The sequence below is a fragment of the Bos taurus genome, unplaced genomic scaffold (genome assembly GCF_002263795.3).
Source record: "Bos taurus isolate L1 Dominette 01449 registration number 42190680 breed Hereford unplaced genomic scaffold, ARS-UCD2.0 Super-Scaffold_1723_ScbfJmS_2085, whole genome shotgun sequence".
NCBI classification, from domain to species: domain Eukaryota; kingdom Metazoa; phylum Chordata; class Mammalia; order Artiodactyla; family Bovidae; genus Bos; species Bos taurus.
The window spans coordinates 8,861,345-8,887,078 of NW_020192292.1; the positions used below are offsets into that span (position 1 = coordinate 8,861,345).

Consider the following 25,734-nt stretch of genomic DNA (forward strand, 5'->3'; position numbering starts at 1 on the left):
TTTCCCAGCATCAGGGTCTTTTCCAATGAGTCAGTATTTCCCATCAGGTGGTAAAAGTATTGGAGCTTCAGCTTCAACATCAGTCCTTCCAGTGAATATTCAGGACTAATTCCCTTTATCATTGACTGGTTTGATTTCCTTGCAGTCCAAGGGATTCTCAAGAGTCTTCTCCAACACCACAGTTCAAAAGCATCAATTCTTCGGCACTCAGATTTCTTTATGGTCTAACTCTCACATCCATACATGACTACTGGAAAAACCATAACTTTAACTAGATGGACCTTTGTTGGCAAAGTAACGTCTCTGCTTTTTAATATGCTGTCTAGGTTGGTCATTGCTTTTCTTCCAAGAGGCAAGCGTCTTTTAATTTCATGGCTGCAGTCACCATCTGCAGTGATTTTGGAGCTCAAGAAAATTAAAATCTGTCACTGTTTCCACTGTTTCCCCATCTATTTGCCATGAAGTGATGGGACCAGATGCCATGATCTTCGCTTTTGGAATGTTAGGTTTTAAGCCAGCTTTTTCACTCTCCTCTTTCCTTTCATTTTCACCAAGAGACTCTTTAGTTCTTCGCTTTCTGCCATAAGACTGGTGTCATCTACGTATCTGAAGTTATTGATATTTCTCTTGGCAATCTTGATTCCAGCTTGTGTTTCATCAAGTCCGGCATTTTGCATGATGTACTCTGCATATAAGTTAAATAAAACAGCCTTGACGTACTCCTTTCCCAATTTGGAACCAGTCTGTTGTTCCATGTCCAGTTCTAACTGTTGCTTCCTGACCTGCATACAGATTTCTCAGGAGGCAGATCAGGTGGTCTGGTACTCCCATCTCTTTCAGAATTTTCCACAGTTTATTGTGATCCACACAGTCAAAGGCTTTGGCATAGTCAATAAAGCAGAAGTAGATGTTTTTCTGGAACTCTCTTGCTTTTTCCATGATCCAGCAGATGTTGGCAATTTGATCTCTGGTTCCTCTGCCTATTCTAAAACCACCTTGAATATCTGGAAGTTCACCGTTCATGGATTGCTGAAGCCTGGCTTGGAGAATTTTGAGCATTATTTTGCTAGTGTGTGAGATGAGTGCAATTGTGTGGTAGTTTGAACATTCTTTGGCATTGCTTTTCTTTGGGATTGGAATGAAAAGTGACCTTTCCAGTCCTGTGGCCACTGCTGAGTTTTGCAAATTTGCTGGCATATTGAGTGCAGCAGTTTCACAGCATCATCTTTCAGGATTTGAAAGAGCTCAACTGGAATTCCATCACCTCCACTAGCTTTGTTCATAGTGATGCTTCCTAAGCCCCACACAACTTGGCATTCCAGGAAGTCTGGCTCTAGGTTGGTGATCACACCATCATGATTATCTGTGTCATTAAGATCTTTTTTTGTATAGTTCTTCTGTGTATTCTTGCCACCTCTTCTTAGTCACTTCTGTTTCTGTTAGGCCCATACCATTTCTGTCCTTTACTGTGTCCATCTTTGCATGAAGTGTTCCCTCAGTATCTCTAATTTTCTTGAAGAGATCTCTAGTCTTTCCTATTCTATTATTTGCCTCTATTTCTTTGCATTGATCACTGAGGAAGGATTTCTTATCTCTCCTTGCTATTCTTTGGAACTCTGCATTCAGATGGGTATATCTTTCCTTTTCTCCTTTGCCTTTAGCTTCTGTTCTTTTCTCAGCTATTTGTAGGGCCTCCTCAGACAACCATTTTGCCTTTTTGCATTTCTTTTTCTTGGGGATGGTCTTGATCACTGCCTCCTGTACAAAGTCATGAACCTCCATCCATAGTTCTTCAGGTACTCTGTCTATCAGATCTAAGCCCTTGAATCTATTTGTCATTTCCACTATATAATCGATTGTAAGGGATTTGATTTAAGTCATACCTGAATGGCCTAGTGGTTTTCCTTACTTTCTTCCATTTAAATCTGAATTTTGCAATAAGGAGTTCATGATCTGAACTCTAGTCCCATCACTTCATGGCAAATAGAAGGGAAAAAGTAGAAGCAGTGACAGATTTTTTTGGAGGATCCAAAATCACTGTGGATGGTGACTGCAGCCATTAAATTAAAAGATGCTTGCTCCTTGGAAGGAAATCTATGACAAACCTAGACAGCATAATAAAAAAGCAAAGACATCACTCTGCTGACAATGGTCCAAATAGTCAAAGCTATTGTTTTTCCAGTAGTCGTGTACAGATGTGAGAGTTGGATCATAAAGAAGGCTGAGCACCAAAGAATTGATGCTTTCAAATTGTGGTGCTGGAGAAGAATCTTGAGAGTCCCTTGGACAGCAAGGAAATCAAACCAGTCAATCTTAAAGGAAATCAGTCCTGAATATTCATTGGAAGGACTGATGCTGAAGCTGAAGCTCCAATACTTTGGCCACCTGATGCGAAGTACTGACTCACTGGAAAAGACCCTGATGCTAGGAAAAGTTGAAGGCAAAAGGAGAAGGGGGCAGCAGTGGATGAGATGGTTAGATAGCAACACCGACTCAATGGACATGAGTTTAAGTAAACTCCAGGAGATAGTGAAGGACAGGGAAGCCTGGCGTTCTGTAGTCCATGGGGTAGCAAAGAGTTGAACACAAGTTAGCAACTGAACAATACCATAGATACGCATTCATTCGTGTTTCGATATATTAGAATCCTTCCAGAAAGTGAATGTAAAAATCTAGCAAACAGAATATAGTAAGTAGTAGCTTCTAATGATAAGTGTCAAGTGCATTTTTCTTAAACATAGAAGGTTTTGATCAGAAAGTCAAAAGCAAGGAAAAAGGATTTTACATAGCTGTCCCAAAGTCACTTCAACAGAACATAAACTAGGTTCTGATTCACTTAAAGTCTCAGCCAGAAAGAACTCCATAATCCCTTTATCTAGTTCAATTTTCAAATAAGAAATTAATTTTAATAAATAGTGAGTGATACAATTTTTTAAAAGGCATGATTTAGGGACTTCCCTGGTGGGCCAGTGATTAAGACTTTGCCTTCCAATGCAGGGGGGTTGGGTTTGCTCTGGTCCAGGAGCTAAGATCCCACATGTCTCTTGGCCAAAAAACCAGAAACAGAAGCAGTACTGTAACAAATGTAATAAAGACTTCAAAAATAGTTCATATAAAAAGTATCCTTTAAAAAATTTTTTTAAAAGCATGATTTAAACAGGTTATTATATATAACCTGACTTAAAGTATAGCTATGAAGAAGACTGTTACAATAGGACAAGAAAGAAATCTGGTAAATAATGAAGCACTGGCATTCTGAATGGAGAGGAGAATCCTCCAGTCTTTGGAAAGGTCAGAGAAAAGACATCAATGATCACTGCGGTATCTAGCATTGCTGAGTTTCTCATTCCCATGCTTCTTCCTAAGCCTGCCTTTCCTCTTTTACCCTAGCAAGCACACTGACAAACACCAACAAATTCCTTTTGCGGCATTCACTCAATTAGCTAAAAGACAATAAATATTAAAGTTTACTCCATAAATAAACCTATATATCAAAGCAAGTCTATCATAAAGGCTCTTGAGTCCCTACTGGCTTCACGGGTTTTCAGAGGAATTCATCCATGTGTGTGGATAACCTTCTCCACTACACTGAAGGGGAAAAGGAAGACCAAAGGTATGTTTTATATTCCAGTTCAGGAAGAGAGTAGTCAAAACAGTTGTTCCATTAAATTGTAATCATTCATATCCATACTGTTTTTTTCTCAATTAAGGATACTTGTGATCAAAGTTATACCACATCCGGAAGAGCCACGCGCTCTCTGCTTTGGTAGTTCTTCTTTCACTTTCAGGAATACCCTGCAAACAGACAATAAGTAAGTCAATATATACATAAAGACAAAAAACACATTCATTTAAGAGTCATTGCTTTGTAGAATTACAAATATAGCCTAATTTAAGAGCTTGTATATTGCAGCTTAGGAATAAGAAACTGAAGTATTTTTCTGAACACTTCTATTACTCAGGCTGCTTCCTGATTTATGAGTCGACTGGCATTTAGCAAAATTAATGTGGGATAATCCACCCCCTAAATCTGAAAGCTTTACACCCACAATGTGAACTGCACCTTAAGCGGAAAACATCCCATAAACATTCTGATCTTTGGGAGTTGTCATGGGTCTCAAAACTAACTGGCATTTTCAAAGATGCTATTATGTTGTTAGAACATTAGCAAAATTTAAGTAAGTAGGGAAATTCCATGGTAAGCCAGGCTGGGTAGGAGGGAAAACTAACACAGCAAGCGGATCTCTTCAAAAACAGCTCCCCCCAAAACATAAACTGCATCCCCATGTGTAACACGGAGCAGTCAGCAGTGGCGCTGTGAGGCCATCTGGTTCATCTCGGCTCTGATGTGAACTAGTTGGGCAAGTCCCTTCCCCTCCCAGCCTGAGTTTTTTCATGAATACAATGCGAACCTTACTCAAAAGCTCTTTCCAGCATGAATGTTCTGTTTCCAAGATTTTCAAAGAGTACAGTTTAGATTCTGGGTTTGGTTCCTGTTTTGTTCCTGTTTTTCCTGATCCTCAAAATAAGTGAATCTTCCTCTCAGTAGGTATCAAAATACAAAATGTCTGAGAACACTGAACAGGCTTACAGTGTTTACTTTCACATCAGGAGGCATTAGTTTGTATAGCTCCACTTTTTAGAAGAGCAACAAATCTACAAATCTCACGATCCCCTCACCACACGAACACCTGTAAACCTAACCCCTACATGTTCCATAGTTACTAAAATCTTCCTCTGTGCTTCCCAGTGGACACTTGAAATATTGAGTAAACAATATACTGAGCCAAGGCATCCACAGTTTTGAGGGCAAAGTAAAAATGACATTTTTTTCTGGATGTCACAGTTGGTACTCACCTACCTGGCTCTTTCCCTGTCACTCCATTTCCATTTGTCCTCTGTGGTGACAGAGGGGACATAACAGGTAGAGGCATACACAGATGGTGATCAAGCATTGGTCTGGGGAGCTGTCTGATCACTACTCTTTTTTCGACATGGGGGTGGAGGCACTGAGGGGCTATTACCCTTTGGAAACTACCCCAGGAACTCAGCATCATGGGAACTCATCCAGCCTGGTTTGTACAATTATTTCAAACCCATGAAATTATACTTTAAGGTTCTGATCACAAAAGAGGCAGGTGCGTCCTAGGTCACATACAAACTCATCACTCGATAGCTAGCAAAATTAGCATTCAGGAAATGAATCTGACAAAAAAAATTTTTTTAATTACACTCTGAAGACAAGTAGACCAGGGCCTGTTTCAGACAAGAAAAAGAACTATTGTTTTTAAAGAGATGCTTTCCATTTTCAAAAACCTCATTTCTGTTATTTCCCATCTCATGTCTAGGGCAGAGGCACCTATTCAGCTGTGCTCAGAAAGCATTAAAAGGTGGAAGAAAAATACCAGGAAAAGGTGGTCAGTCTAGAGAAAGCACGGAGTTACAATGCACTAGTCTACCAAGTTCTGTTTCAAGGAAACAACAGAGAAAGTGACACATGAGTGTAAGCAAGGAAACATGGGCAGGGCTGAGGCAGAGGGTAAGAAAGCACATTCTCCTGAACAGGCAGGGAAGCCTGGCTGAAGAGCCCAAGGCTTCCAGGCAGTTCTCAAGGGCAGCTGCTGGTCATCCAATTTGAAAGTTGCACAGGAAAAGCAGCTGGAGTGGGGCTTACATCAGAGACAAGACTTCATGCGGAAACCAAAATGGAAAAAGGCTCCCCGTGCCAGAACAGTCACTTGAAAACCCAGGAGTGCTTAAGGGACTGCTCTTGTCTGTGGCCAAAGCCCAGCCTTGCCCACAGATAGGGGAGCTGTCACCCTTGATAACCACACGCGGCCTAAAATTCAGTTTTGTCTCTATCGAGCAGTGAGAAAAGCCAGGAATGATATGATGTCAGTTAAAAGCTGATGCAAATAGTACAGAATCTAAATAACAGTGGCATGAAGTCTACGTAGACTTGTTTTCTTTCCAAGCAACCACACATTTGACAGAAATGCCAGGACAACACAAATGCATATTTACCAAGTGTTCTTGGTCTGAATCAACACCAACCCTAAAAGAAAAACACAAAAGGCAAATGAGATCTTGAAGCAAAAAAAAAAAAAAAAAAAAAAAAAAAAGCCCTATTCACATATGAGTACTCTTAGGCAACTATTTTTCTCAACACAGAAGCTATGAAATGACTAATATTTTTGTGCTTCTCAATGGCTGCTGCTGTAGACTTTTGGCTCCTGCCACTTTCCTTAGCAACAGCTTGACTCCTAAGGTAAGCAGGGTCTACTAACCTTCTCTTCCCGCAAGCCAATCCCACTTACCAGTTTCAGAAAAAATAACTTTTTCTTTTGTAACCAAGTCCACAACAAGCAGGAGTCAGGGCAAGCAGTGCTGCCCAGTGGCCGAATAAGAACTCTAGGGCAGTTCCACAAACAAGGTTGGCCCATTGCAGTTCCGAGAGGAAGCTGCATGTTTTCAGACCTCTCAGCTCTCCTGGCAACATTCTGTTATGATGACTGAAGAGAAGGTCCAATTCCAGGGTGTTTTTCCATAGGTGAATGGATAGCTATTAGCCTTGGTTCTTCATGACTCTTTTTTATCTGCTTTCAATATCTCAGGGAACAGCTTCATTATGAGAAGCTCTCTTTGACTCCTCTATCTCCTCAATCTGAGCACTCACCACCTCTGTTCATTCTCCCTCTAAACTGTCTCTCAGATCCTCTCTCCTTTCCATTTCAACTGCTCAAGCTGGGACCTCATTCTGACTCACAGCATCTGGAGCAACTGGCTGTAAGGGTCCCCTGCTGCCAGGCTCTCCCTGAGAGTTAGCCATCTCAAGCAGAGAGCTCACTGGCTTACTACCTTTACAAAAGTCTCTGAGACCAGCTTGTAACTCAGAGGGTCAGGTCTAAAGTCCTTTGTGTGGCATTCAAGACTCTTCAAATTAGCCACCCCTGCCACTCTGGCCCAGTTTTCCCCTGACCCTCGCCCAAACACCTGCTGGTAGTGAGACCCGACTGCTCCTTGCCCCAGACCCTGTCCTCTCCTGAGCTTCCATGTCTGTGCTTGTGCTGGTCCCTCTATTTGAACTGTATTGTCCCTTATTTTGTTCTCCTTTTTTGAGTTCCAAAGGAACCATTCTATGACCCCTTCAGTCAGGATCATTTTTCCTCTGGGCTTTTACAGTACTTTCTAATTCTTTTATTATAATACTTAGTATAGTAGAGTATAGTTATTTACCTGTCCGTCTCCCCAGATAAGACTGTGAGCTCCTTGAGGGTAAAGGTCATGTCCCAATTCATCTCTGTATCCCCAGAGTCTAGCACAGTACCTGACACACAATAGGTGCTCAAATGTTTATCGATTAAGGCCACTACTACAGACAACACAGAAAAAAATAGCAGTGTGAGAAGCTGCAGCAGGAGCAGCCTAGTAACACCAAAGGGAGGAAAATGATGCACGACCTTATCTGGAAGGCAAGAGAATCAGGGCCAAATACTTGAAAAACAGATGGTCATAACTAGATTCAGAATTCCAAGAAATGCTCGTTTCTTCTTTGTTAAGATGGCCAGAAGCTATTTAATACCTCCTTCGCCATATTAAACTCTAACCACATTTGTGTATCTCAAGTGACATCTAGTGGTCTTGACAACACAAGTTTAATTCTCAGATGCAAGAGTGTTGGAGGCCAAGTTAACGTAATAAACATTTATCAGAGCAGTTACCACCTGCCAGGCACTGTGCTAAGCATAGGGCATAGACACGATTTACACACAGCCCTGCCCTCCAGGAGTTCACAGACTGGTGGGAAAGACAGACATAACTACAGCGCAATCCCCAAGGGCTCTGCAGTCCAGAAGAGCTGGGTTCCAATCTGACCTCAGCTCCTTTCTAGCTGTTTGAACTTAGTCAAGTCATGCGGCCCTATGAACCACAGTTCTATCACCTGAGAAATGGGGGTGATGGCCCCCATGCAGAGTTGCTGCAAGAACTAAACAAGAAAATGTGTCTAAAGATTTTAAAACAGTGATACATCATTGTTGTTGTTCAGTCGCTCAGTTGTGTCCGACTCTTTCTGACCCTGTGGACTGCAGCAGGCCAGACTTCCCTGTCCTTCATCATTAACACTTGCTAAATGGTAACTCTTATAATAACATCATCATTACAAGGCTGACTGAAAACAGTGCTATAACAGACGTACTCTACAGTAAGCAGACAGAAGAGTGGTTCTGAGAGAAAAGAAGAGGGTGAAAGGAGGCGGTGTTTGAGCTATGTCGTTTCCTGGGAGTGGAAGAGCAATCCAGGCAGAGCCAACAATGTGAGCAAAGGCTCAGAGACGGGGAAGTGCAAACTATGTGTGGTACACAACAAGGAGCCAAAGGTGACTGTCACAAACTACGCAAAAGGACAGAGGAAGAGCTGGCTGGCTCTCACTCACTGAGGAGCCACTGTCCACACAACAGGACAGATGACATCACGTTCTTGCTGTGAAATCCTACAAGACAGCAACTGGATTTTATTTATTTTTAAACAGAAAGTTTATTTTTAAGACATTCTTGTTTTATTTATACTACATTTTCTTTTTAATGGCTACACTGGGTCTTCGTTGCTGCGTGAGGGTTTTCTCTAGTTGTGGCGAGTGGGGGCTACTCTCAAGTTGCGGTATATGGGCTTCTCATGCTGTGGTTTTTCTTGTTGTGGAGCACAGGCTCTAGGGCATCCAGGCTCAGTAGCTGTGGTGCACAGGCTTAGCTGCTCCAACGCATGTGGAATCTTGTCAGACCAGGGATCGAACCCCTGTCTCCTGCATTGGCAGGCGGATTCTTTACCACTGGACCACCAGGGAAGTTCCGAGTGGATTTTAAAATCCAAACTCCTTACTGTGTCCTACTAGAACCAATAGCAGGGCTCCACCGACCACGCCAAGTTGGTGCACCTCCTGCTTTTGTGAATAAAGTCTTGTGGGAGCATGGCCATGGCAACTGATTCATGTATTGTCTATGGGGCTTTCATGCTGGAGTTGAGTAGTTGAGACAGAGACCATATGGCCTTCAAAGCCTAAAATATTATTCTCTGGCCCCTGACAGGACACATTTGTCAAGCTCTGCCCCTAAAGGATCTTGCCCACCTTGTTTCCTACCTGCCTTTTGGTTACTATATTCCAGCTAGGTGGGCTTTTTTCCTTTTCATTCAACAGGCTGTTTGTTCCTGCCTCAGAACCTTTGTACTTGCTCTCCCCTCTGCCTGGACCACTCTTCTTCCTGCTCACTGCTTAACTGGCATTATCTTGTCATTCAGGTATCCTAAGCTCCAATGTAACCTCAGAGACACCTTTCTTGAGCTCCATCGATAAAATGCACTCTATGCCCACCTACTATCATAGCACCTTGTTTGCCATCAGAGCATTTAACATCATCTAAAATAGTCATCTTCATTTACTTACTTGCCAGTTTACTATCTGTCTTCTCCCACTACAGTACAGACTTTATGAGACCAGAGACCTTTTCTATCTTGTTACTACCACTGTACCTCTCCAGATCAGGGTCTCTTAACCTTTGCAGTACCAACATTTTGGCTCAGATTACTCTTTGTTGTGGGGGCTGCTCTGTGTACTCGTGGGATGTTCAGCAGTATCCTTGGCTTCTACCAACAAGATGCCAGTAGCAGCCCCCTCTCTTTGACTGTGACAATCAGAAATGTTTCCAGGCACTGCCAAATGCCCCTGTGGGGAACTGCTGCCAGTTGACGGCCACTAAATTTCACCTTAAAACAGCACTGGGAACATGGCTGGTGCTAAGTTAGTATTCATTGAATAAATGAATAAAAGACACATTTGAAGTATTGTACTAAGAGCTTTACAGACATGAGCTCAGGAATCCTTACAACAACCCTGGAGGAAAGTACTGTCACACATGTTACCAATGGGGAAGCTGAGGCTTAGAAAGGTTAAAGAACTTGCTCAGGATCACAGAATTACTAAACAAAGGGGCAAGAACTCAAAGTCAAGCCTAATCCTGCATATATGTTAAAACTGAAGGACTTTTTAGTATTCTCACAATTATACTCAACAAATTTGGGGGGAGGTAAGAGAAATTTAAATTCCAGTCTCTGCAAAGAGGCCAAAAAACCCCCAAACAACAACATTAATAATAGTTAACCTAAGACTGTATGATAATGTATACAACTGAATGCCAAACAGGACAGGCAAGATGGGGCCAAAGAGCTTGCAAAGCTGGTGAGGTGGATTCAGCTTTATGTGAGTAGGTAGGTTTTGGGGGAGCTTTTTCTGGGGGGTGGGGTAAACATGGGTATTTGGTTTAGTACGTGTGAAAGGCAATGAGGGAAGAGAACTGATTCTACCTAAACACTGAGATTCCACTTAAGAGTGTTATTTTTCCTAAATTATCTTACATTTAGCTTTGGCTTTGTTTTCCTTAGTAGAATAAGGAAGAACGTTTGTTTTAAAACTCTTGAGGAAAAAAAAGGAGTTTAATCCTTCCAAAATGGACCATCCTCATTTCTTGATACAGAGGTCTAGGACAAATCAAGTGAGATTGGAGGCTCCTCTGTCCACCATTAATGGTATTTATGAGCTTGAACAACTAGAAACTTTTAAAGCCTCTATTTCCCCACTTGTAAAATGGAGTGATTGTGATTAGATAAATATATCAAATGCACTTAGCACAATGCCCAGCACATAGAAGGTGTTCAACAAATGCCAGGTCCTCCCTAAAGTAATAATCAGGGTTACAAGAACATTATTTTGATGTATTTTTAATTATCCACAATAACAGCACAGGAATTGTAATAAAAGGATTAGAACAGTAAAGAGAAAGACAATCATAACAATATTCAAAGTCTGATTTAGGGCTGGTTGCTATTTAGAGTATTAAAAGAAAGGCATAAAATGGAGAATGGACTCTGTAAGATGTGAAAGAAATACTATTTTCTCTAATGAACCTTACACATTCTGGAAGCTCAGTAGCTCTCAAGATCTATGAAGTTACAGCAAACACAGAAGTAAAACCTACAACGGCTTTAACTATAGACTGCTGTACCCATGGAAACAAATGCAGAACTCCTGAGATACAACAGAGCTTTTTCCAACTGAATACAGTAACTAGTGTGCATTCAAGACTAAGATCTTACAACCTTGGCCTTGGATTGTCAGGTCAGAAACAGTGCTGATCATGAAGATAAGAAAGAATGATAATATCTAGTTATTGATTTGGGCTGGGATAAATTGGACTGTCTCATATGCTGCAGATACAAGAAAATTTTTGATCCAGTTTGGAGATAAGAATAATAAGCCTTAAATATATGCATATCCCTTGACCAAGCAATTCGACTTCTAGGAATGCATCCTAAGGAAATAGCCAAGTGCACATTGGTATATGCATTTCCAAACACTCACACTGTTAATCATAGTAAGAGCAAAATTCTCAGCCGTAATAACAAAAACCTAAAAACAACACAAAAGTCCAATGGTAGAGATTTGGTTAATAAATTACAATATAAGCAGCCATTAAAATAATGATATTTACTAACATAAATGTCTATGCTATATTATATTTAAAAATCAGTTTATAAGAGTACCTACAGTGCTGCCTCTTTTTGTTAAAAAAAATACATGGAGCAGAGCAAGAGGTCTGGAAAGACATCCCTCCAAGTGTTAACAATAGTTTTTATCCTTCCTTTGCATATTTTCCATTTTTTCTGTGCTACATGTTATATACTTATTATAAGGAAGAAATGAAATATTAGGGACTTATCTAAGCTTAAAATTCTCTCATGGTTAAAAGAAAAATAACACAAATTACATTTTAATACTAAAATGAGGTCCCCAATCAATACATACCTTATATGCAAACATGACAGCATGGCAGTGGTGCCACCACCAAATACCCACACAGTAAAAAACACAATCAGAAGTGTGGTGCTGAACATCATCTGCCGGGCATAAGTGGCCGTATCTCGAATGGCCAAGGCAAACGCCATCGCGCCACGAAGGCCTACAAGGGAATAGGAGGACGACAACATGAACTTCATAAATTCAAAGACATAAGGTACATTCTGAGACCTTAGAATAGCATGAACAAACACATATTTCAACATACGTAGGTATATACAACCAAATACAAAAAGAATTAGTAGATGATACTCACAAGCATTGATCATTTAATAATTTTTTAAACTCTATTGTAAAATGTACTTACACTAAAGTTCACTCTTTCGGGTGTACAGTTCCGTAAGTTTTGACAAATGTATAGAGGTGTGTGACCACTACCACAACCGAGACACAGTGGTTTCATCACCCCTCTCCCAAATTCCTTTGTGCTACCTTCTTTTTGGTCTAACTTCTCATAATCTTACCACACTCTTGGTAACTATTGATTTTCTCTGCATTGCTGGGTTTTTGTCTTTTTGAGGATGTCATGTAAATGGAACATACAGAATGAAACCATTTGAGCCTGGCTTCTTTCGCTCAGCACAATGCCTCTGAGGTCCATATATGTTCTATGTATCACTGGTTTGTTCTTTTTAGCACTGAGGAATATTCCATGGCATGGAGGTGCCATTATTTTGCATACTCCCTCACTCACTGGAAGACAGACAATTGGGCTGTATCCAGGTTTTGGCAATTATGAAGAGAACTGCCATAAACATGCACATACAGATTTTTGTGTGAAAATGTGTTCATCTTTACCTCCTCCACTACACTTAACATAGTTCTGAACTGGGAATTTGGAACCAGAACATGAGAAAACTCCCACAGAAAGGAATGGGACACTTTTAAAAAGGATGTTTTATTGGAGGCTGTGATTTCAATGTTTAAGGGAGTCTAATATATTATCTTTGGAAGGGCTGATGCTAAAGCTGAAACTCCAATACTTTGGCCACCTCATGCAAAGAGTCATTGGAAAAGACTCTGATGCTGGGAGGGACTGGGGGCAGGAGGAGAAGGGGACGACAGAGGATGAGATGGATGGATGGCATCGCCGACTCTATGGACATGAGTTTGGGTGAACTCCAGGAGTTGGTGATGGACAGGGAGGCCTGGCGTGCTGTGATTCATGGGGTCGCAAAGAGTCAGACACAACTGAGCAACTGAACTGCACTGAATATATTATTGGCGTATTATTTCCATCTAAAATCAGACTGGTATATGCACGGTGAGTTGTTTACTGGAGGAGGCAAGAAATAGAGAGTTAAAACTTACCAGCAAACATCATCATGTGTTGAAAATTTGATCCAATCTTACTTCTTCTACCCAAATTAAGTAAGAGGGACAAGGGGTAAATATTGGCAGCTCTTCCCAAGAAAATAGCAATCTAAAATTATTAATAGGTTAAGGATAATTCTTTTTATTGTTAACGTTATTTAGACCATGCATTCCTATCACTGGACTTTTGTACTATTTCTAGGATTTTGCTATTATGGCTAACGATTGAGGGGGGAGCCACCTGGGTCCCTAAGAACAAGGACAACTCCCTAAGGATGGTTACAAGGCTGTGCGGGTCCCTGGTGACTTTGTGGAGCAGAGCCTGCTACACCAGTTCAGACTTTTACATGAGAGAGAAATACATTTCTATCTTTTTTAAACTTTGGTTAACTTTGGTAATTGCCACATGAAACCAAACCTATATCCTAACAAATACAGCCAGAAGGAGAACAAGTATCTCCTGCTAAGAGTCAATTTCCATGGTAGGATTCTGTTTTGAGGAATTTCAACTCTTAACAGACTCAAAAACCTACAGAAAATATTTAGCCTTGGTGCTGGGTAAGTACTGTGGATTCAAGCCACTTGACTGCTTAAAAATTTCTCAAAGACTAGCAGGATATGAAGTTACTGATCTCATGGGAGTCTTCAAGTCAAGGTTCTTCTCTTATGAATAAGGCTTTATCTGTTTCTGCCTGAAGTTCATTCTCAGAAGACTAAGACTCGGTAGAATAGTATTTCAGTAATACTTCAGTTTCTAACACAGATCCTACTTAGAGTTTTAACTAAGAAAATATTTCCAACAATCTCTTTTGGCAGAATCTTCATTCTGAGGTGGTTTCTTAAAATACTACTTCTTTTGAAAATCACTAATTCAAACATCCCACTCTCTGACCACAATTTCTCTTTCCATGTTTCACATCCATCTATTGCAGATAATTCTTCCATTTCACTGGGACCTCCAGTCCAAAGACCCCTCTGCTTTTCCATCAGTCAGTCCTCTCCCTTCTTCATTTCCTTTTCTAGACGCATCTTAATAAAACTCTTTCCAATACTCAGCAATCCCTTTCCCCTCTGTTTTCACTGCACCAACTTGACAAAACTCCAAATTCAGATGGACTCAGCTATCTGTTTTCTCCATGCTTATAGCTAAATAGTCCTGGATAAAGTAATACAACAGGGCAGGCTGACTCTACTTTAAGATTTATTCCTCAAACTCAAATGGGTTCCTAACACCGCTCAGCGATTCTACTGCATTTCTTTGCTCAATGCACTTTTCTACTCTCTGCAACAACTATTTCCTCAAAACTCCTATCATCTATGGGAGCCAGCCTCCTAGAGGGTTCCCTAGTATTCACACCCTTGTGTAGTCTCAGCTCACACTTTACCAGGGTTTATGTGTGATCAACAGAAAACAGCAGAAGGCAGATGGCACACTGTCTCCAAGACTAGGTCATAAAAGGCCCTTTGCACTCCATCTTGGTGCTCTCTCATCTCACTCTATTCTCCTGGGGAAGCTATGTTGTGAGTTGCCCCATGGAGAGGTCCATGTGGAGAAGAACTGAAGCCTCCAGCTAACAGCCATGTCAGTGAGCTTGGGGTGGCTCCTCCATCCCCAGTCAAGTCTTGAGAGAGTACAGTCCCAGCCCAGAGCATGATTATAACCTCATGAGGGATACTGGAGCCTGCCAACTTAACCTGCCAGTTAAGTTGCTTCTGGATTCCAGACTCTCAGAAACTGCAAAATAACATGTTTGTTGTTTTAAGCTGCTAAATTTTAGGGTAATTTGTTACATAATAGATAACTGATAGGCCACCTGCTCCTATCTCACTTTCAGCAGATGATCTCACCTCCTGCTTTTCAGATAAAAATAGAAGTAATCAGAGAAATGCCATCTTGGAAATGTACATACTTCATCTCTACATACTCTACCTTCTCCTGGAACAATGGCGGAACTGTGCTTCTTCCCTCTGGAGGCCCATCCCTCCCCATGTGCTTTGGACTCCATCTCTTCCTGCCTTCTTGTGAAGTTGGCACTATTGCTTGCTCTCTTTCACGTAATCAGTGTCTCCTTTTCAACTAGGTTTTAAAAACTCAATGAGAAAGAGAAAAAGAAGGGTGGTGGAGAGGGAAAGAGTGGGCAAGCCTCCTTCCATCTTTCATCATCTTTCAACTACTGCCCTGTGGCACAGACTGCAAACTGCTCTCCATCATCCAATCTCTCTTTCTTCCCTTCAGTAACAGAGGACAAACAGTTTTATCTTTTGGAGTTGGCAGAATGGTAAGAGACTTTTTCTTGTCATTTCAATCTGTCAGTATTATTTGTGCAATAAACAAAAACGTAAATAGCATAGACTAGATAAAAGAGTTGAAATCCTTATTTACTTCGCTCAGAGGAAAATATTATATATATTATTATACATATTATTTATATTAAAAATATATGTATCCTTATCAATTCTTATCAATCTTATCAATTCTTATCAATCATCCGACCCCCAAGAAAACACGTGCAAATCTCAATTTAAAAAGAAGTTTCCAAAACAGAATACATAATAAAGGATACAAATGCTCCTACTACAAATGTTGGGTTAAAGACATGGTTCTGGAAGGTGAACAGTGTCAGTCCCATGTAGGAGAAGATGAAATTCTCTGCCAAGAAATTGAGAAGCTCAAACAACTGAAACGAAATTTCAAAAGGTTAGTCCAGTAAAAATCTACATTAATTTGAAAACATGAGTATTACTAAGATATTGAAACAGATACTTCAAATATGTAATGTTCATGTATATCCTCCAAAACATGCGATTCAGAGGGAAGCAAATGTAGAGATGACATTTCTGGTCCCACAGAAAAAGCCATAAATGTTTCCCCTTCACTTGCCCAATCAACTTCCCTTCTTCAATTCCCATATTCAGTCATTCTCACCCTCATCCTCCAAACCCTGCCAATTTTTTTTTTTGGAATGTTCTTGGTTGTCTCAGCCACTGCGTTAGTCTAACTTTCATCACTTCCCATCGATACTGCTGGGGATGGACCCTAAGTGGTATCCCTGCCACCCTCGACTTCTACACCCTGACTCAATTAATTCCTAAATATGGCAGGTCCCAGACACTTCCCTCTTTACAGGCTGTAAGACCCAGTTCAAATCATTTTATCCTGGTACAGAGTGCTTCATGACAACTCTCACACCAGCTTGCCATGTGATTTCACTTTTTACATGGGTCTCAGCCCTCACTAAGAGAGTGAGGGCTTGCACATTATAGTCCTGTGCTCTGTTCCCTGCCCTGCTACCTGCCCACCTCCACCTGTTTACATCACTGTGATGAAAAGGCCACAACTAGAAGCATGAAAATTATAAAAGGAAAAATCTCATTTATAAAGGCAAATAAACAGTAAAGGTAATAAATCAACCATATATAAAGCTAGTAGGAAGGTTAAAAGACAAAGGTAGTAAAATAATCTATATCTGCAATAAGAGATAAAACAAAATGATGTAAAATATGATATCAAAAACAGTAAACATGGCAAGGGGGGGAAATGCATTTGAACTTAAGAGATCAGCAAATATATGCACCCCAACGTTCACGGCAGCATTATTAACAACAGCCGAGATATAGAAGCAACCTGACTGCCTATTAATAAATGAATGGATAAGATGTGGTGTACACACACACACACACAATGGAATATTACTCAACCGTGAAAAGGAATTAAAATTTGCCATTTGCAACAATACGGATGGACCTAGTGGGTACTATGCTAAATGAAATAAGTCAGAGAAAGACAAATACTATGTGACCTCACTTATATGTGAATTCTAAAAACAAAGAATAAAAAACAGAAACAGAGTTATAGATACAGAGAACAAACAGATGGTGGCCAGAGGGGATAGAGTTGGGGGAAGAAAAGAAATAGGTGATGGAGATTAAGAGGTACAAATTTTAAGTTGCCAAATAAATGAGTCATGGGATGAAAGGCACAGTTTGGGGAATATAGTCAATAATAAGGTATTATCTTTTATCATGGTGATTATTTTGAAATGTACATAAAAACCAAATTGCTATGCTGTATAAGAGGAACTAACATAGTGTTACAGGCCTCCCCAGTGGCTCAGCGGTAAAGGATCACCAGCAATGCAGGAGCCACAGGAGATGTGGGTTCAAGAAGATCCCCTAGAGGAGGGCATGGCAATACACTCCAGTATTCTTTCCTAGAGAATCCCATGGACAAAGGAGCCTGATGGGCTACAGTCTACAGGGTCACAAAGAGTCAGACATGATTGAAGTGACTGAGCATACACATACAACACAGTGTCATAGGTCAATTATACTTCAAAAATAAACTAACTCATAGAAAAAAGACATCAGATGTGTGGTTACCAAACGCAAGTTGTAGGGAGAGGGGAATTGGATAGAGGAAATAAAAAGGTACAAACTTTCAGTTATGAGATAAACAAGTACTAGGGATGTAATGCATAATATGATAAATATAATTAACACTGTGATATGTTATATATGAAAGTTGTTAAGAGTAAATCCTAAGAGTTCTCATCACAAGAAAAAACTTTTCCTATTTCTTTAATTTTGTATCTATACGACATGATGTGGTCACTATTTCATGAGGTATACAGATCAAACCATTACTCTGTACACTTTAAACTTAAGACAGTGCTGTATGCCAATTATAGCTCAATAAAACTAGAAGAAAAAAAGCTATTAGAGGAAAACAAGGAAAAGAAGCTAACTGACCATTGGAATCACAATAGTAACAGCCCCTGGCTACTTTGCTGATCTATCTCTACCCTAAAAGCTGTCACCCTTCAATCTGCCAGTCTCATCTATTTCTGGAGCCAACAGAAGAGGAACTGAAGTGAGCAGACATCACTTTGAACAGAACAAAGATTATTTTAAAGTAAAAAAAAAACTGTTTTGCTGCAAAAAAAGTTTATTGACAAACTATAGTTTCTCTTACCTGTTTAGTTCTATGCTGAGACTCTGTGGACAAGTTGTTGTACGTATAATGGGCCTGTGTGATGCCACAAAACAACACTGCAACCACACCTATAAAGACAATGAGTTCCGAGTTCACATCAAAGGCGTGTTCCCAACTTTTATACTAAGGATCTTATTCATAGAAGTAAATTAGATGTTTAGTGTTAAATTTTTCAGTTGTGACTTACTTTGTCGAGAGGAACCGCTTCCACTGAAAATCTTTTACATTCTAAAATGATAGCATAAATGCCAACCCTAACAAGAGTGCTCAAACACTAGAGGAGTTGGTCCACACATAGAAAAAACATCACTGGCTAAGTCACTCCCTATAAGGGTTTACAATTAAAAGGAGAAAGTAACCTACCTGTGAAACCCCATGCTTCAGCTAAGAGGAAGGTACTCCAGGACATCAAGAAGAACAGGCCCGTCTCCAACAGCTGGAACTCTCGTAATTTGGTGAACTTTGTCACGTAAGACTGTCAAGGTTGATAACAAGATCTCATAATACAGAAGTGTTACTAGAAAAAATAATAGTTGAAGCAAGGCAAGCCTGAAAGCAGAAGGATTCTCTAGTCTCTAACACAAAAGTCACAGAATAAGGAGGCACCAAAGTGAAGAAATTCTGAACACAAGCATTGTACTAAGGAGTCAGCAGTCCTCCCTTCCATGAGGAAGCTCTACAGCTTAGTCCATCCAATTGTTTTATGGGTATCACATGCTTTGTTAGAAACCATGCAGTAAGGAACAGTGTGTGTGCGTGCTCAGTAACTCAGTTGTGTCTGACTCTTCTGAGACCCATGGACTATAGTCCACCAGGCTCCCCTGTCAATGGAATTTTCCAGGCAAGAATACTGGAGTGGGTTGCCTTCCTAATCCAAGTAAAGAACAAACATGACAGTAAAGGACAGGAGTGACAGATCAGATACACAATATGCCAACTCTATTAATTTGAGACCCAAAGCAAGACAGCTTCCATAATAATAGCAATTTATACCTAGTAAAAATGTCATTTTCATGAGATTTGATGTTTAATCCTCTCTGTGATGTAGAGTATCCCATGAGGAAACTGAGGCATGTCACTCACTCATACTAGTATAACAAGTATTTGATAGTTGCCAGTGGAAGGGCCTGTATCAAGCTGTGGCAAATCTCAGCCTGGAGTCTACATTCCCTTCAACAAATGTGTACTACAACACAATGATAAAGTTCCTCAAGGAACTTAGGCTAGGAAAGAGATACTAGCTGGCCTGGTCCTTCTTCAGAACTGTTTTCACTGTCCCTTTAAGGCTCAGTGTGCCTGAAAAAAAGCCCTAAGACAAGCTTCTTCCAGAACAAAACTAAGTACAGAAAATGAATATATTCTTGGAAAAGTATTTGTTTTCTATGAAAGTATCTTGAAAGTTCTGGAGCTGGAAGCTCTTTAGAGATCAAATCCTACTCATCTTCCACGCTCTCCTCACCCTCCACCTTCCTACACTGAGGTCCCATGGAGTGCAGTGCCAGCAATTCTTCTATATTAGGAGTTCCAAAAGGCAGACACCACAAGAGGCCTTGTTTATCTGTGATACACAGGGCATAGCATGTGGTATATAACAGATAATCAAGAAATTTTTTTGAAGAATTAAAAGCTTGATATAAAACAGAAAATTGAAGTTCCAGAAGTTTAGGTATACTTGCACTTAAAGAATCCAATAACAGAAGATTTAGATTCATTTATTAAACTGTCATTTTCTATTATATTTTAACTTATGAACGTGAAACTGCAATGACTAAGAAAAAAAGAAAAATTTTTGAATGAATACAAGAATGACTGGCTCAATGTTTCTAAAAGCAAACTAGTGGTAATGTGTAGGACTTGAGAGCATAAGGTTAAAATCGGTGAGAGCTAAGATGAACTCCCATCTATCCTAAGCCCGGGAACTTTATTTTATTCAATTGGTATCAAGATCATACATTCCTATTCGTCCTATTAAATGAAGAGCAAAAGGATGCCAGGCTGAACAGCCACATGGAACACCCAAGGGGCTCTTTGGAAAATATCTACCTTTATATCAATTCAATCTGCTGCTGCTGTTGCCGCTAAGTCACTTCAGTTGTGTCCGACTCTGTGCGACCCCCATAGACGGCAGCCCACTAGGCTCCTCTGTCCCTGGGATTCTCCAGGCAAGAATACTAGAGTGGGTTGCCATTTCCTTCTCCAATGCGTGAAAGTGAAGTCGCTCAGTCGTGCCCGACTCTTAGCGACCTCATGGACTGGAGCCCACCAGGCTCCTCCATCCATGGGATTTCCAGGCAAGAGTACCAGAGTGGGGTGCCATTGCCTTCTCCCTTAAAATTCACCCCCAAAAGGTCACTATGTCTAAATAGAATTCCATAGTGAGTGTTTAAGGGCATGAAGCCCTACACAAAGCAATGAAATTCTTTTATTTATTTACTGGTAAAGATGATTGCCTAATTCAAACCAAGCACTTGCTTATAAGGTTAATAATTATAACATGATGTCAATTGCAGAAGTAGGTGAGACCACGGAACACAGTATTACATTACTCTGTAAAGTTAACAAGAAAAGATAAGTATAATAAAAGGATATTAAAGCTGTCACCACTCCAGTAGCAGCACCCATCGCGAAAGAGCCACTGAAGATTCCAAGGAAAATCCCAATAGACTTGAACATGGCTGTGACATCAAAGGTGTGGCTGTTGTCTCCAGCTGGCTGGTATGCTACTATTGAGCTATGAAAGAGAAAGAAATGGCTCTTTCTTCGAGAAGCAACTTTTACTTTTAAAACATTATCTAAAAAATTTTAAAAATTACCTAGTGTCAAGCTTGATGATGAAATAAGAGGGGGTAAAACCCAAAACTTTGGATTTGAATTGCCAAAATAAGGACCAAAGGTTACCAAAACATGCTGCAGTGGATCAGCTAACAAGAAAACTCAGCTTTTGTTAAGTGACAATTTCAGAAGGTAGAACATTTTATTCAGTAAGATCCTCTTTATGAAGGTCGAACCAAGCCTTTTCCTCCCGTCTCAAGATACCACGCAGCACTATTCTTTTGTGACTGTTTACTTACTGGTACTGAGTGCCTAAAAGCCCTAACGTACTAATAATATGAACAAACTCATGAAAAATTCCCCACGTTTCCAACACAGTATGCATAAAAATATAAAGAACACTGTTCAATACTCAATCCAGTCACATTTTGTTTTTCCTATGGGAAAAATAAAAAGGATGACTAAAGAACCCTTTCAACTTTTAGAATACTAGATGGCCCAGAACCTCCTATCTATTCACTCACTGAAATGGACTTTTATAGATAGAAGGGCTTGAAAGGCCTTCCAAGGAGTTAAGAGTCCACTCAACAGTACTTTTAGCATACCCAGCTGAATCCTTCACCTAAACTTCTGAAAGAAAGTCACTCTGTGAGAGGCCAAGACAGGTAATTAGAAGGGACACTCTCCATCTTGAACTCACAGTCTAAATCTGGTCTAAAAATACTTCTTTTGAAACAGTTGCCCCAGGAACTAAACACAGCTGAGAAAATCACTCTTGCTAGTGGGTCTCTGGCAAAAGCACCTACCATTACTAAGTCAGTTTTCATCACAGTTAATTGAGTACCAGTGTTTATATAATGAATCCAGACTCAAAGACATCACACAAGTCATGTCAAAGAAAAGAAGCAGAAGAAACACATTCCTAAGAATATAATGAATTCTCCCCGTGGTTATTGCTGATTTTTGTTTTTTCTGATTCGAGGCTAAAAATGACATTGCTATACCACGTACATGAAGTTCTCTTCACACATCCCTAGTTAAGTTAAAAAACAAAACAAAACCTAAGACCAAGCTAACATTTCCTAATTTTACCTATCTTATTGAAGTATAACTCCAATATGAATTTCTGGTAATGGAATATAGAAATTTCTGAGACTCAATCTGAATTGAAAACTTTAAAATCTGCATTTAGTCCAGGTTCGATGCACGATACTGGATGCTTGGGGCTGGTGCACTGGGTTGGACCCAGAGGGATGGTATGGGGAGGGAGGAGGGTTCAGGATGGAGAACGCATGTATACCCGTGGCAGATTCATTTTGATATATGGCAAAACCAATCCTGTAAAGTTAAAAAATAAAATTAAATTTAAAAAAATAATAAAATCTGCATTTAAATCTTCAAAGTGACCAGATCATTTTGTGATTGGTAGATCTGTTACTGTTTTAGTGAATATGAAATGGCTTTTCACGTCATACTATCTTACCTACACATAAAGGACCCTACCACTGTAAATTAGAGTTGACTATATTATAGCATGAAAATATAGCAGCTGGCTGGAGAAAGGAAATACGTTCTTTCTCTCTGGCCATAGTTTTCAAAATGCTGACAGGAACAAAGTATCAATGCAATGCCTTCTGAGATCACTTTCCCTGGAGTAGTTCATGGAAATTCAAGATTCACATTAATCATTATTTTATTCTTTAATCACTAAAATGTACAGGAAAAGCATGGTGGGCTGAGAACACATGACAGGTTTGTCTTCTTCCTTTTCAAATGCTGGCCTCTGGATTGAAATCTTAACTCATCTTTTCTACATCAGTCAACATTTTAACTTGAGGCAGCAGCATTTTTATGAATACTTAAAAAAAATCTTGAGAGTAATACAATGTACAATTTAGGGGGGAAAATCACCCCATCATTCCACTACCCTGACAGATCTCTTATTTTCCTTCTGTATTTCTTCCCCCTCTTTTTGTTTTGTTCAGTCACTCAGTTGTGTCGAACTCTTTGTGACCCCATGGACTGTAGCACAACAGGCTTCCCTGTCCTTCACTATCTCCCAGAGTTTGCTCAAACTCGTGTCCATTGAGTCAATGATGCCATCCAACCATCTCATCCTCTGTCACCCCCTTCTCCTTATGTCCTCAATCTTTTTGTTACATGCATGCTAGTTCATGTTTAGTTGTAATCATAGTGAACATACAGTTCTGAATTCTGCTTCTTCAACTGACAATAAGAATGACTACAGTCTCTCTAGTCGTGGTTTTTTAAGACATCAAAATGGTCCAAATGGATATAACATGATTTATTTAACCATTTCCTCACTATTGGACATTTTAAAGTTGCTTCTAATATTTTTGCTACTATAAATAACAGTGTGAAAGAACATATTTGTGCTTTTTACAAATTTTGGACTGTTTTCCCATTCTACATTCTTAGAAACAAGGTATTAACTAAACCTATAGCTGCTTTTACATGTTGAGCAATAGCTTTCAACTAAATCTTTATTATATTTTAAGAGGGAAATATGACTATATCTCTCATTTTTTAGTAATGATATCCAATGGCCTAGAAATTCTACTTTCAAAAAATATCCTACAGAAATACTCTCAAGGATTCACAAAGATTTATATATAATATATTCACTGCAGTGCTATTCACAATAATACGATATTAGAAAACACTAAATATTAATCAGCAAGGGAACTGCAGAGGTACATTGGTAGTGTATCCATACAATGGGATAAAGGAGGTATTAATGTAGTACAATGTCTAAGTGAAAGAAGAAAGTTACAGAAAAGTATGTACAGTGCTATGCCATTTTGTTTAAAAATTAATATTATTTATACATATGCTAATATCCTAATGGAAAAAATCTGGATGAAAACATTAATAAGTGGTTATTTCTGAGAGCTGAAATTTCAGGAATTTTCTACTAAGTCAGATACTTTAAATTTTTGTTAAAAACATGTATTAATTTATTATCATAAATGACAAAAGATAAAATACAAAAGAGCAGGTACTACCAATTTCAATGTCAACAACAATGTACAAGTGATGCAGTTTTAAAACGACATCAGGGTTTCTCAATCCCAGCATTACTAACATTCAGGGCCAGGTAATTATTTGTTGGGTAGTGGGTGCTGTCCTGTGTATTGAAGGATTATTTAACAGTACCCTTGGCTTCTACTCACTAGATGCCAACAGCAACATCCTCCTGTTCTTGATAACCAAAATGTCCCTAGACGTTGCCAAATATCCCCTGGTTGGGGGGTGGTAATGGTGCAAAACTGTCCCCAGTTAAGAATGACTATAGTAGACCATTACCAGCAGTAACTATTTTTCATTAACAATTTTGTTCTTGGTAACTGAATAGGTAAAAATGGCCACTAATTTCACATGTATATCTCTGGTGACTAGTAAAGCTAAACAGTTTCTGTCATGTTTGTCTACTCATACTTACATTTTATAAAATGTAAATGACCCTCAAAACATATTTTAAATTAGTATGAACTTAGGTCTCTAGGGTAATCATGGTATACCCGTTCAGAGGAATACTATTCAACGTAGACCATCTCTAGGTATACACAACCCTATCAGTACATAAGCTCTACCTCATACAGCAATGAGGGAATCAGTTTCACTCCACCTTCACCAGATTAAAGTATTGACATTAACAACAAAAAAAGTTACTGTCAATCTAACAGGTCAAAAAACAAATAAAAACAACTTCTAACATAAATTTCGAGAATGGATATCTTAACCTGTTAACTGCCTAAGAGAAGTCCTTCAGGAAGGGGTCCCCCTCTTTCCACAAGGCTGTTTCTACAGAATATACACGTTAGAAAATCACCAAACAGAAGTCAACACAAAGTAGACTATTCACATCTAGTGAAAGTTGCTCAGTCGTGTCCGACTCTTTGAGACCCCATGGACTATACAATCCATGAAATTCTCCAGGCCAGAACACTCGAGTGGGTAGCCATTCCCTTCTCTAGGGGATCTTCCCGACCCAGGAATCGAACCAGGGTCTCCTGCATTGCAGGCGGATTCTTTACCAGCTGAGCTATCTAATGTACTTTTAAAGGCAAACGAAAGATGATGAAAAATGTAATGCCAAGCACTTCAGTTAGGAACCTCCTACGAAAGTGAAAGTGTTAGTCGCTCACTTATGCTCGACTCTTTGAGACCCCATGGACTGCAGCCCACCAGGCTCCTCTGTCCATGGGATTTTCCAGGCAAGGATACTAGAGTGGTTTGCCATTTCCTTCTCCAGAGGATTTTCCCTACCCCGGGATCAAACCTCGGTCTCCTGCACTGCAGGCAGATGCTTTACCATCTGAGCCACCACAGTCGCAAAAAATTCTGGCAATAAATATGGTAGAGGGGGTAGAATTTATATGCACTACATTCACAAAAGAAGATCTGATCTTTCGCACATCTTCATGCACAACATTTAAGGAATTAGTGTTACATCTCAGAAAGGATAATTTTCCACTTTGCAGTTAGACAATGGGGTAAATCAAGTTGTGTAAACCAGAGTCAGTGACTGACTGCTCTTTTATGGTTAATGAAGTGGAAATTAAGGAGAGAAATAAAAGTAAGGAGGAAAGGTGAGAGAGTTTTACTTCTCTCTTGTAGAAAGTTCTGGTGTAGAGTAAAGGCAGTTGTCTATAGGGTTAGATATTTGCTTAGTAGGAGTGAGTTGGCAGGCCACAGCTCCTCAGAGGTTCACATCCACTCTTTCACC

The 25,734-nt window shown here is 39.8% G+C and overlaps 1 protein-coding gene across 1 annotated transcript in view; it reads right to left on the bottom strand.

Annotated features, from left to right (window-relative positions):
* The window catches only part of SLC9A6 (solute carrier family 9 member A6), a 50,744-nt gene that overhangs the window by 9,883 nt on the left and 15,127 nt on the right, over positions 1-25,734 (bottom strand). Inside the window, exons 7-14 of the mRNA NM_001101146.1 lie at positions 20,802-20,943; positions 18,576-18,681; positions 18,192-18,280; positions 15,784-15,897; positions 13,217-13,328; positions 11,855-12,008; positions 6,025-6,055; positions 3,716-3,795 (exon numbers count right to left, since the gene is read on the bottom strand). Of these exons, the coding sequence (NP_001094616.1) occupies positions 3,716-3,795; positions 6,025-6,055; positions 11,855-12,008; positions 13,217-13,328; positions 15,784-15,897; positions 18,192-18,280; positions 18,576-18,681; positions 20,802-20,943 (828 nt within the window). The remainder of the gene's footprint in view (positions 1-3,715; positions 3,796-6,024; positions 6,056-11,854; positions 12,009-13,216; positions 13,329-15,783; positions 15,898-18,191; positions 18,281-18,575; positions 18,682-20,801; positions 20,944-25,734) is intronic.